Genomic DNA, 14,275 nt, shown 5'->3' with positions numbered 1-14,275 from the left:
GTTTTTTTTCTTTTTTCTCCCTCTTTTGAGCCACTCACTTCTTTGGGGTGTTTTTGTTCCTTTTCCAATTAACTCTTCACAGGCATTTGGGTCATAACTTCTCTTGCATTGGTAGATGAGATGTGTTGCATGATTCTCTTACAACCACTGATCATTGTAGTGATTAATATTAGTTTGTGGAATGTTACATTGCTTCCCCCTCATCTATTTGCATACTACAAAAAGGATGCACGCCAAGTGTTTGAGGAAAAGCATACATGATTTTTGAGCTCATTGTGACTCATTGCTTCTTAACTAGTCACTTTTGGGTGCACCCTCACATTCTACAATCCACCCAATCACCTTTTCATAAATTGCTTTCCACTTTTGGTATTTGAGGGTATATGCTTCTCATGCCTTTTCCTTGCATGCTTACACTTCCCCTATACCACATGCCAATGATTTGCCTTGCTTGTCAAATATTATCTTAGTTACATGTTGCAGCTGTCATGTAATAAGGATACCCATATTCTTACGGCACAATTTTTCATTTGCATAATCACATTCAATTACGCTTCTTTGGGTTTGACGTTATCTCCTTTCTTTACTATCACAGGATGGTTATCAAAAAGAACAAAGGGAAAGCCCCGAAGAAGCCAACCGTCAACAGAGCGCACCAAGAACCAACAGTCAAGTCCCTCCTCAAGAAGGCTACGGGCCCGTTGATGCTCTAGAGAAGGACAATCCTCCAAAGGACTCAAACAAGTTCCCTAACCGCTACTGCGAACTTGTTTACTCAAGGATGATTGAGCAGAATTATCACCCGGAGCCCCTTCTAGTCTTACCGGCCCACCTCACTCCGATAGTGATGCCATACATTGACCGGAGGCAGTGGAGGTTCTTCTTGAGGCAACCAAAGGAGGTCAATTTATCATGGGTGGTGGAGTTCTACTCCAACTACCACTCACCCCTTCTCACATCAGTCTTTGTGCGCCAAAAGCAAGTGTCAGTCACAGTGGAAGCCATCCAAGGAGTACTTAAGATTGGGCCATTAGCGGACGGATATGATGCCTATCAGGAAGTCTTGTCAGCATGCGACGAACGTGAGTTCGATTGGAGCGCGGTCCTCCGCGTAATCGCTTTGCCTGACGCATATTGGATTCGGGGGACCATAAAGCAGAGATCAAAGGGTTTAGATGCGCGTTTTCTCACTCAAGAAGCCGCGGCATGGGCCCAAATTCTAGCTCACTACGTGCTCCCGAGCACACATGGGACATCCATTACCGCCGAGCTTGCCTTATTGATATGGTGCATCTTAACCGAGAAACCGGTCGACATTTCGCATGCCATTCACCAATCCATGGGGCGCATTCATGCCAAGGGAAATTTACCCTTCCCCGCTATGGTGACCGAATTAGTAGCGACAGTCGAAGTCCACTGAGAGGCTAAGGATAGGAGGACCTCAATCCCGGTCGAGGGCGATGTTATTCCGACCAAGAGGTGCCTCAAGCCTCCGGAAGTCATCAAGGACCTTGGACTAACCACACCAACTCGCAACACCACTACCTCATCCGCACCACAAAAATCAGCCACCCAACGCCTTGAAGACCTTCACAGGAAGTTGGACCGTTATGAGAGGCGTAACCAGCGCTGATATGCTCACGTGAAGAAGCTTCTAAGCATTGTCACCCCACCTATGGAGGAACCAGATATCTCCACATCCACCGCGACTTCAAGCAGAAATAGCGATGACAATGGAGATGAGGGACACTCGGGACTCGGCCACCCATTGCGTATCACCTATAGCACGGAGGACCATGCTAAGTTTTAAGTGTGGGGAGGTCGGCTGACCGATCTCCGTAGGTAACACCCGAATAAATTTTTTTTTCTTTGAACTCATTTGTAGTTAGGATAGGTTGCATGATTAGGTTTTCTTTGACATCATTTGCATGATAAGTCTACTTGGTTGGAACAATGAAACTCTCTCTTAGGAAACTAATACTTTGGGGCAACCTTGACATTGCCAATTTTGAATATTTTGATGCCAAACTTGCTTGAAGAATTGTATTTGGGAACATGGATTTTGAGTTAAGAACACAAGCTAGTGAGCTTTGAGCCTTGTTTAGTGGCTACATCTTATAGTCACTTATTCTCCTTCTTGTGTGCAATTGTTTTCCGTCTATGAGTGTGATCCTTGCTTTGTTTGAGTCTATATGTCCATTATTCCTTGTATTCATGCATTTATATGATTGAGGCCATCACTTCATTAGCCCACTTACCAAATAGCCTTACCCTTTATCTTCCCTTGTTAGCCAAATTTGAGCCTACGCTTAACCCACTTGTTCTTTAAATTAGCACATTACAAGCCTAAAGCGGAAAACCATAAATGTCCCTCTTTGGATCCTTGATTGGCTTAGGCAAGTGTGTGTGAGTATCATTCAAATGTGGGAATCTTGGGACATTGGGTAAATAATAGGGTAGTTTTATATTTCTATCAAAAATGTTGGGAATTGGGTACATGCTCATGTATTGATTAAATGTATAGACCTTATGCATTGATGCTCTTGTATATAGAAAAGAAAAGAAAAAAAAGAATATATATATATATAGAAAAAAGAAGAGAAGAAAAAGAAAAGAAAAAAAGGGGGGATAAAATACCCCAAAGCAAAGTGTAGCTCAATAAAATCAATGCATGAGTGTTGTGAATTGGAAAGGGGATACATGAGTATGCGAAAAGTGAAGAATGGGTAGTTAGGTTAGTTTGGAATTTGTATAGGACATCATAGGCTAGGTGGGGAGCTCAAGCTTATCAAGGATTCGAAAATTTCAAGCTCACTTAGCCAAATATGCATCCTACCTTGACCCTAGCCCCATTACAACCTAAAGACAAGACCTCATGATATTTGTACACATGCATGGAATAAATGTTGATTGTTAGATGGAGAACAAATCTTGGAAAGCATGATTAGGAGAAAATTGAGAGAATCAACCCTAGACACTTGAGCGAATAGAGTGTAAACACTTCCGGTGAGGGTTCGAAGGCTCTAATTCATGATTCCCAGCTCTCACGAGCATTCTTCATGCAAAGTTGCGTATATTGCACTTGATGCCGGAAAATTGGTAAGTCCCATATATTGGCCACTATCGTACCCTATATGCTTGCATGTATCTTAGGAAGGTTGATTTATTCCTAACCAAGTAGATAGTAGCACTAGTCATAGTTGCATTCATGTAAGTAGGTTGCACCTCATGAGTCTTATACCTTTATGATCCTTCGGTCTTTTGCGTCTCTTTTGCATTTCTCTAAGCATGAGGACATGCTAGAATCTAAGTGTGGGGAGGTTGATAAACCCCATTTTGAGGGTTTATCTTGTATTGATTTCAGGGGTTTTATCAATGATTCCACACGCTTTTTATATGAAAATACAAGACTTTGTGTTCCTTTCCTAATTTTTGCCTCATGGATGAAAACATGCTTATTTTGCACTAAACTAGATACATTTCTAATCTTCTCTTGGTGCCATTCGATGCCGTGACATATGTGTTAAGTGGTTTCAGAATATAGGGCAGGGATGAACCGGAAGAGAGAAGGAGAATGGGCACAAAGGAAGGGAGCATGAGAAATTGAGCCTTGGGAAACTTCAGCAAGGGCGCGTGCGCGTACTTGGCGCGCCCGCGTGGATTGCGCAGCTAGAAGTCAAAGTCAGAAGCCAAGCTACGAGCCGACATGTGTAGTGGCTAAGCCATAATCCCCATGGGCGCGCACGCGTACGTTGCGCCTTCGCTCGCATTGCAAGATGCCCCAGTGGCGCGCATGCGTGCTTTGCGCGTGCGCGCCGATGCTCGAATATGATTTTTTAAAGAGTCACGTGACCTGGGCGTGGAGACAGTTGGAGATCCCATCTTGGGGAAGTGCCTTGGCGGGAAGAGCTTAAGAAGACCAGGGGTTGAAGGGTTAAGAGACTTTTGCTCATTTTCTTAGATTGTTCTAGATATTTTTGCTATTGGTAGTTACACTCTTGGGTAGAGAGAGAGGGAGATTCCAAGCTCTCATTAGGGTTCATCTTCTTCAACTAATGAATTCTCAATCACTCTTTGGTGAGATCCATTGAAATTCTCAATTTACTTTGTTCATGTTATAGATCTTCTTCTCTAATCTCAATTAGTGCTTGTAATTGCTCAATTCTCATAGATCTTAGATTCAACTTTATAGCTTTGGATTCTATAAATTTCTTGAGAAGTTCATTTCCATTGTTGTTCTTTGTTAATTGTTGTTAGTTTCTTGTGTTGAAGCACTTTCAATTCAACTTTCTTCTCATTCTTACTATGCCTTTCATCCATGCTCATCAATTGTTTGATAAAATGCCAACACTAGTTATGGAGTAAAAGTTTCTTACTTGGCATAGGGTTTGGACCATTAGAAAGAGTTGAATAGTTTATGTCAATTGTTGATTTGGAATTAGAAATTGCTAATTGACTTGGAGTGCACTAAAGCTAGATTTCCCTAAGAGTAAAACTAGGACTTGTGACTCAAGTTAGTTACTCTCATTTGACTTTCCTCTATACCCAGGGCTTAACTAAATGAAGTAAGGCCTAATTGTTATCATCATTGAAGGAACTATAAGGATAGAATTTCTAATGCCGACCCTAGGCCAAGCCTTCTAAAATTGATTATTTGTCATCTATTTTGCTAAACCCTCAAAGAATCATAACAAGGCTTCCTACTCAATAAGATGCATTCTCTAGCAATTCCAAAGGAGGACGACTCGGGAGACTAGTACTCTCGGTTATAGATTGTAGGATTGTTTGATGCGAAGTTTGAATGTCGATTAGACTATACTCACGATTATATCCATTATTGAATTCTATATCGGCATGATAAATTTCGTTTATCAATGCCTCCCTGCTCTCCATCCCCACTCCCAGATTTGCTCTCTGTCCTCGTCTCCGTTTCCCGCCGTGAGGGAATATTGCTCTCCATCCTCATTCTCCGTAGAGTCTCACAGGGACTCCATTCCCCATTTATCTGATAACTCTAACTAATTATTACTTTCTATATGAATAAAGTTGTAAGTATCCATCCTATACAAAAATAGCAAGATTTTATACAAAAAATCTAAATGACAAAATGATGACTTCTTCCAAAATGCACAGTAGGAGAACCCAATGACAAGTCAGAGGACAGAGCAGTGAACGAGGTGGGAGACGCGGCAACAGAGAGAAAAATGGATATGACGACGTAGTTACGGAAATGGACGCCATAAATAGAAAGCACGATGCAGTGAGGGTGATGGCACCGTAAGGTGTGACGAAGCGGTGAGAATGGAGAGTGGCGAGGGAATGGCTGCAGAGAGGTTGGATGGAGTATGGACATCGTTAGAGATCTCTGAATTGAAGAAGGATTATGCAAATGAGGATTAAGAGTTTTGGGTTTCTATATATGTGAAATGACTAAAACACATATATGAAAAATAAACTATTAAAGACAATTCAGTAAATTTATGATTTTGGGGATTAGCGGGGATTGGGCGGGAATCCCCGCTCGAGTCCCCGCGCATGCCTCGGGAAAATTTTGTTCCCTGTCCCCATTTCGCAAGAAAAATTCCTCACAGTCGGATCCCCATTCGGGACAGTCCCCGTAGGAATCCCCACGTCTCAAGAAGTTTTACCATTCCTAATCTCAAGTAGCAAGGAGCAAAATACAATATAAAATAGAAACAATCTGCTTTAGTTTTATTCAATAAAAAAAATTCACATCATATATTAAAATATTTGACCATTTTAAATTGATAAATATTGAATCTGATAAATAAAAAAATAAAAATTAAATAATATATATATAATTAATTTTAATTTACTTTTAAATGACTATTTTAATTTGATGTAAGTATAAAACTTTGTCAAAATTAAATTCATTAAAAGATTACAAAGGCTATTTTGACTAAGTACTTTCAAAATAAGAAAAAGATTGATGAATGCACAACTTACGATTTAGCATTTTAGATGTGGGCCTCTGTTTTTTACCTTTTCAATATATTTTATGTTAGTAAAAATTTTTACTATTAACCAAGTTGGGTTGGTCTAGTGGTTAGTTCACTAGTCTGCTTAAACAAGTGTTGGGAGTTCGAATCCCGATGGAGCTCAGTACTGCGACGAATCAGTCCCTGATCTGCCGGGTTGGGGGATACCGTGGGATCTCGTGTTCGAGTCCTATCAGCTGCAACTGAGAAGAAAAATTGGTAAGTATATGAGAAATGTGTGGGTATATATTATGTACCTAGGATTGGGGTTGTCCAATCCATCGACAAAAAAAAAATTTACCATTATGTTCTTTTTTGACACACTCTACACATTATTTTATCAATGAGATGTATTTCACATAATCACATGTAAGTCAAACTAAAAATTCATAATTTTATTTCATTACTACTTACAAACTAACTTTTACATAAGAGAAAGTTTAAGAACTAACACTTAATCAGTAAAAAAAGGTAAATAATCATTACATTATAAATTCTACATCATTAAAAATACTAATAATAACTAATTGATAGCTATAAATCACAAATTGTACCATCCTAACACTCTTCTTTACATAATATCCGTCACTAAAGCTGCGTTTGTTTACAGAGACAAGACACTGAGATAAGGACATAGAGATACACGATCGTGTTTGACAAAGGAGACATGGACAGAGACAATGTGTTCAGAGATACTGAATTAATATATTTTGTGTCCATCTTGATAAAAAGGACACGGAGACACTAACAAGGGACACAATTTTTTTTTGTTAATTTTTTATAATTATATTTTTTATTATTATATTTTTCATCTCAAATTTTTAAAATGAAAAAAATGAGTAATTTATTCTAGTTTATCACAAAACAGAATACAAGAATATAAAATTTTGTGTCTCTGTCTATCAGTATCTTGTCTTGTCTTGTTCTTAATGTCTTGTCCTGTCATGTTCTCGAAAACAAACGCACCTAAGAAGTACAAACCCAATTAACTAACCTACGATTACTTATAAAATACCCTTCAAATAGTTACAAATGGCACAAATAATATCCGCAACTTGCTTCACATATTCAGCATATTTCGGTAGCGAAGAATGATCAGGAAAAACAGGATCACTTGGTGAATCACCAAAAACACAACCATCAACCGTCGCCATAACACCAGAAGCAGCAACATTAACACCTTGATAATCCTTCGCCTTCAGCATTTTCTCAGCGTATTCCACTTCGCCTAATGCGCCTTCGTCATAATCGAAATGTTTCAAACACAATTCGTAATGATCTTTCGCATCTGTATTAGTTGAATTTCTTATTAGAGACTTAATGAGACGAATTGTGTTTGTAACGTTGGAACGAACAACACCAATTGTGTAATTTACAAGGGTAATTAGATCTGCACGGTTTGTACCACCGGGTTTTGAGTTTAGAATTTTTGAACAAAATGAAGGGTGTATGGTTGTGTTGCAAATTTTGTTCACTTCAACAATTTTGTTGGTTGCATTTGAGGATTGAGCAAACAAAAGGAAGAGTAGCACCACTAGAAAAGAGAGTAGCGAAGGTTTGATATCCATGGCCATGTTGAAAAAGAAAAAAATTACAGAGGATAATAATAGTAATACAAACTATTTGATTATTTTAGTTTGATGATGTATCAATATGAACCTATTTATAAAAAAAAAAAAATTTTTTTGAAGAGATACCACTGTGTCGTCACACTATGGCTTACTACTAATAAGGAGAATGATTCCCGAAAAATTAATTAGAATTTTGGAATGAAATCACTTTAGTCAAAGATTTCTATTATGTATTAAGGTACGAATGATTTTCCGTTTTATTCTGAAACTTGAGCAGTAATAAGTGGCCACTTGTATTTTACACGGACCACATTCTTTTAACCTTGAAGGTGTCTTGTGTCACGTTGTATAGGACATTAGGTTGCTAGAATTAACTTCTTTAAAAGATGATTATTATTATTCTTAATTTTAGGATAAGTTAAGTATATAAATTGTTTGAAAAATAAATTTATTAGATTGCAACTTTTTAATATATTAGATGAAATTATAATTTTTTTATCTAGTGGTTTCAATTGAAATTAATTCGTTATAGAATTCTTAGTCTAAATATTTTTTATTAAGGTGAGCTAATTTGAAGTGGAAGTGGATGCTTAAAAGAAGCATGCGCAGGCATTGGTCAAGAGTTGTTCGATGCATATTTGATTTTTGGATGCTTCGATTAAATCGAGCAGACCTCGTCGAACAAGTATTCAAGTGAAAATTGAATGATCACTCGAAATTGTGAATCAAACGGTTACATAAGTTGAGAAGTTGAAGACTTTCATCACGTGAGAAATTGATGGGTAACGTTTTATTGGCAAAGGAGTGGAACGGTTATCAAGGACTGCGCATACGATAACACTATATAATTAGTGATCGATTACAGAAATAGATTATAAATACTAGAAAGTGTTAGAGAATAAAGGTTGGAACTTTGATTCAAAAATTACTCACGCACACTCATATTTTCAGAGACTTTCTGAGTCTGCTTCGAGTTAATTATCTGTAGGGTTCCTTCCATGTCTTTATCTTTTTAATTTTTCTTTCTGTAAACTTTACCTTTCAAGCAAATTTATCTTTCAAGCATTCTTTAATTTTAATGTCCAATTTATATTTCAGTACCTTTAAATTTCATGTCAAAGCCTTTTGACCCAGTCGAAGGCACTTTATTGCTTTCTTTAAATTTCAACGCAATTTTTTCGATTTCAACCAATTTTCTTTTCGAATTCATGGCTTTTAACTTCTTTTATTCTTTTACAAATTTTAGTTTATTTTTTATTTCAATATTCGTCTAATCGAAGACGCTTTGATGCACGTATAGAAAACTGGTATCTAGAGGAGTTGATTTCGCTCCCAGACCATTAGAATCGAACCACCATCGATTTTGCTAAAAATCGACAAAACAAATTGGCACGTCCGGTGAAACCGTTTTAAAATCGAAGTGTGTCAAATAAATTTTTATTGTCATTTGGTGTATGCAATTGCAAAGTGGAAGGATTATTCACATGACTAATGAAAAGGAATAGAAAAAAGAAGGTTGAAACTAAAAAGATGATTTAAGAGAATAAAAGAGTGATGACGGCTTAGATTTGAGAATGAGAGAAGACTAAATTTGATTTTATTAACTAATAGTCAAAATGATAAAAAGATAAAGTGGATTTGAAGTTTTAAATAATTAGGATAAATTTATTTATAATAGGTCATTTTAAATTTAAAATAAAAGTATATTATGTATGTATATATTTAAAAAAAAAAGAGTGGGGGCAAATGCCCCCTAATCCACCACCTGGGTCCGTCGTTGGTTATCATCGTTATTTTAATATCTATTTTTTGTAAAAAAACAAATTGCATTTTTTGAGTTATTTATCCAAACGCTACAATTTTAAAATAAGTACTTCTATAACTAAAAATCCAAACACAAAATAATCTATTTATAAGTTGTTATTAATAAAAGTCCTTATACTTTAAACTCTTTTTCCAAAAGAACTTATTTAAGTTGTTTACCCAAATTGAGCCATAAGACATGAAAGCAGAAACTGCTCTAAATTTATTGAAGTTGTTGCAACGAATCAAGGGGTAAAGGAGGCTTGGAGCTCAGAGTTGAGAGCCACTTAAATAGGATGGAGACTTAAAGACAAAAAAAAAACTCAAACCAAAAGAACACCAAACGGAAATCAAATCAGCACAAGCCCTCTATGAAAACAACATTTGTAAACCTCCTAAATTTTTTTTCAAACCTTGCAGTTAATGAGACATAAAGCCCTACTAAACCACTAAAACCAATTAACCCTGGTCCATATTGAACCTCGTCCTGACCACCACACATTTCAATATACTAAGTGTTCCGTACGTATGTAGCCGAGGTATGGTAACGTCTTCTGTTGCCGATTGAATTCGGGTGGGAGAGTTATACGTCGGCTGAATTGAAACACCGCGGCGGGAGCACCTGTAAAACGTACTCTGACGCTCAAGTAAGAATATAAGTTATGAGAAGTGATTATAATAAATCAGTGTGAGTTATGTGATCTGTTTTACTCCGAGATTACCTATCTGCTTATATAGACGTTTTAGGTTGTTTGGTTATAGCCTATCTTGGGATCCTCTATTTTTGCCAAAGTTATCCTTAATGTTTACATTTGACTTGTCAATGACGTTGCCGAGTTTTACATAGCTCGTCCGGATCTTGTGGGTTAGTTATTGTTTGATTCTGTTTTGTGATGAGATATTCGTTTGTGAAGATTGCCGTACGTTTGTGAAGATTGCCGAGATATACGTTATGTATCACTAAGCAACATCAAAACTTAAACCAAAATACAGAACCAGACCTCTCACACAACCACCAACACATCCCACCAATACCCATAGCCCACAATATTACACTAATTATGCCTTACCTGAACCAATTCCAGCAGTGAAAGAAGACCATGGAGGAATGCAAATTGTCTCAAATGTTGAACTCGCAATAGGCGGTAGCAATAATATGAAAGGAGGAAGCAGAAAAAGGCTAAAACTAAAACATCCAGCAAGAAACGAAGAAGCAAGAGAGAGATTATTTGTTGGAATCGGTGGTAAAAGAAGTTCAGAACAAAGGAAGATAATAAATAATAAATAAATAATATATGTTATTTTTATGTTTTATTTTTATTAATAATTATTATTCATATATGTCATATTATTTTATTTTTTATTATTTAAAAAGATTGGTTTAATGATATTTTTGGAATAAATATGTTTAAAAGGATAAAAAAAGAGGTTTATCAGAATAAAAAAGAAGTTTACTAACTTTTTCTCATGTAGAAATAAGTTTTTCTAATATATTTTCTATTTTACAGATAGTATTCGATATCCGGTAAATGTGCACATCGAATTCAAACATAAAGAATATAGATATTAGATTCGATCATAAAAAATGCAAATATTTAGTGCAAATCAAATCGACCATACCGGATTTGATAAACAAATTTTTTTAATAGAAAATAACATAATAATTAAATTGATACAAGGTTTTAAAAGATAAGGATATTGACCATGGTTCTGAAAACTGGACCGGACCGGCCGGTTCAACTGGAATAATCGAAAACCGGTTACTAGCCAGTCCGGGTAACGTCAAAAACTGACTGGCAAAGAGCCGGTGAAAAAACCGGTTGAACCGACGGTTAACCGACGAACCGAAAGAACCGTCTGATTTTTTGGCGGTTTAGTGGTTTGCAACTTCAGATGCCAAACGACGTCGTTTTGGCTTTTTTTTATAAAAAAAAAAAAAAGAGAGAAAGGCGTACGCGAAAGTCGTAACCTAACCCACTATGCCACTAACCCTAATCTGAGTAATCTCCCCTTTCTTCCCTTTTCCAAGTGCATTCAGCGGCAGCGGCCATTCACCCACCAAGGCCACCATTGCCACCAAGCTCCAGCTTCCAGAAACCACCGAGCCACCCACAGCCATCCACAGCAGCCGCGACCACCACCGCGTTCTGCTTCTCGCTGAGCCCGTCTCCTCGTCGCCGAGCCCGCCTCCTCATTCGTCACCCACAGCCATCCACAGCAGCCGTGACCACCACCGGCCGAGCCCGCCTCCTCGTCGCCGAGCTCGCCGAGCCCGCCTCCTCATTCGCCGGTAAGACTCTGTTCTTGTCTTCTTGATTTTGAACTTGCTTCCTTCTGAATTCTGATTATGATTTATGAGTTCTATGCTTCTTGATTTTGATTTTTTGAGGTTCTGATCTTGATTTATTAGCTCGCCTGTTCTATGCTGCCTTCTTGATTTTGGATTTTGATTTTCTGAGGTTCTGATCTTGATTTATGAGCTCGCCTGATCTATGATGCCTTCTTGATTTATGTTTTTGATTTTTTGAGGTTATTTTGATTGCTGTTTCATTATTTTCATGATTGATATTTTTTATTTTGAATATGTTTTGTTGCTTCTGTTTGCTGCTTCATGAATCATGATGAATATTTTTTGCTGCTTCTGAATATAATTGCTGTTTCATTATTTTCATGATTGCTGTTTTTGATTTTGAATATGTTTTGCTGCTTCTGTTTGCTGCTTCATGGATCATGATGAATATTTTTTGCTACTTCTGAATATGATTGTTGTTTCATTATTTTCATGATTTCTGTTTTTGATTTTGAATATGTTTTGCTGCTTCTGTTTGCTGCTTCATGAATCATGATGAATATTTTTTGCTGCTTCTGAATATGTTTGCTGTTTCATTATTTTCATGATTGCTATTTTTGATTTTGAATATGTTTTGCTGCTTCTGTTTGCTGCTTCATGATGAATATTTTTTGCTACTTCTGAATATGCTTGTTGTTTCATTATTTTCATGGTTTTCTAAAGTTGTTTTCTGGTCTTTGATTTTCTGATTGTTATAGATGAAACAATCACAAAGTAACCCACAGCCACAAGATAATGATGTTCAAGATTCTCAAACTGGTTCATCCAGAGGTAAATCTGATCCAGCTTGGCAGTATTTTACAGTGAAGTATGACAAAAATAACAAGGCTCAATATACATGTATTTTCTGCTTGAATACTTACAGCCACAAGATAATGCTGTTCAAGATTCTCAATATGCTTGTATTTTCTGCTTGGTTTTCTATTTTATTTTATTAGATGGAGGAGATGTGGAATTTGATGTGGATTTGCCTAATGTTGCTGATTCTTCAAATATAGCTTCTTTTGGTGGTACTTCTGATGATGGTGGCTTTGGATTACCTGTTTATGATGGAGATGTTGGAACACTTGATGATAATTATGATTTTTGATGAGTTGCACCTTTGATTAGTTGAAAACTTGCTAGTAATTGTTTCTTTTGAATGTAGAACATTATGGGTTTGTCATTATGTACGCTTTTTTTGTTTAGTTATAAATTTTGATGTTTGAAGTTGTTTGTAAACCTCTAATATTAAGTAATGGATAATTTATTATGTGAAATATTAAATTTTATTAAGTTAAAAATTATTGAATTTATATACTTAAGATTATTTTAAGTTTTTTAATAATTTTATTTAATATTTAATTAAACCGGTCGAACTAGTGAACCATTGAACCAGTAACCTCACCGATTTATTGACCGGTCCGGTTCTCGCAACCTTAATATTGACTTACAATATACTATTTTCAAAGATTTTTAAAAACAGTGAGGGATATTTTGTATTTTGGATATAAATAAGATAGATAATAAAATTTAGTGTGATTGAATGATTAGCTCATTAATCTTCCTTTCTATATGTAATACTCTATTGGCCAGTAATAAATCCTTAAGGATATGTAAGGGGTTTTAATTGTATATATAACAATCTGTTAATTTTTAAAATAAGTAAATATTGAAAAAAATTAATTTGAAAACAAAGAAATTATATGGAAATCAACCATTTTTTCTTATTGAAAAATTATATAAAAAGAATACTTAGAAAGGTGGTTTAGCTTCATGATTTATTATATTTTTCATCATAAAATAAAGAATAATGATATATCATTCAAAGAAGAAATGTGCTAACTATCTCAACAAAATATATGGCATTTAACATTTTTTTTCTGTTTCTCATTCACCTCCTTTGTCAACATCGATATTCGATACCATCATCACCTATTGAGGCTGAACCCATAAGCATCCTTCCTCCTTTTTTTAACCGGTTGTGAAAGTCTTTTCTCCTAATCCTGACCTTTATCCTGCCCCCAGTTTCATATAATCCTTTGTAAGCATGATAATATCAACCTTGCATGCATAGTCATAAACTTGAGGTTCAATTGACTGAACAGCTTTTCACTCTATCAAGGCAGCACTACCATTTCTCCATCTCTCAACAGTGTAATACCAAAAGCCTTTTCACTCTATCAAAGCAGCACTACCTTTCTTCCCAAATAGAGAAGACTTCCCTAATCCATCACGAGCAAATTCCTAAAAAATACATTGAACAATACTTTTTTAACCTTTTATATGAGCATACTTGATTTGGTTGTTGCAATAATATGTATTGAACACATGAAAAAATAGTCCCTTCTACCTTAGAAACACCTTTGAGATGTTAGACCAGATGATCTAATCATTAATTTTCTTTGAAGCGCTGTACAATTAACACTTTACTTAACAAACATCTATCTATGAAACTAAATTGTTGACAAAATTCATCATACAGAAAATTGTCTAGCTTTTCTTTTGGCTAAAACAGAATTCTTTTAAGTTTCATCCACAAGTTCTTTGTTGATTCTGGTGTAGTAATATAA

At 36.1% G+C, this 14,275-nt stretch overlaps 1 protein-coding gene across 1 annotated transcript; it reads right to left on the bottom strand.

Annotated features, from left to right (window-relative positions):
• Positions 1–7,003: 7,003 nt before the first annotated feature.
• Positions 7,004–7,573, bottom strand: LOC130934815 (pectinesterase inhibitor 1-like). The gene has a single exon (XM_057864346.1). It carries the CDS (start codon positions 7,571–7,573, stop codon positions 7,004–7,006), a length of 570 nt encoding a protein of 189 aa, XP_057720329.1.
• Between the last annotated feature and the right edge of the window lie 6,702 nt (positions 7,574–14,275).

The sequence above is a fragment of the Arachis stenosperma genome, chromosome 6 (assembly GCF_014773155.1).
Source record: "Arachis stenosperma cultivar V10309 chromosome 6, arast.V10309.gnm1.PFL2, whole genome shotgun sequence".
Lineage (NCBI taxonomy): Eukaryota > Viridiplantae > Streptophyta > Magnoliopsida > Fabales > Fabaceae > Arachis > Arachis stenosperma.
The sequence above is the reverse complement of the archived record's forward strand: the minus strand, read 5'-3'. Positions and strand labels throughout refer to the sequence as shown.

Coding starts and splice junctions, on each gene's coding strand:
- LOC130934815 (XM_057864346.1), bottom strand. CDS start 7,573: ATGGCCATGGATATCAAACCTTCGCTACTCTCTTTTCTAGTGGTGCTA.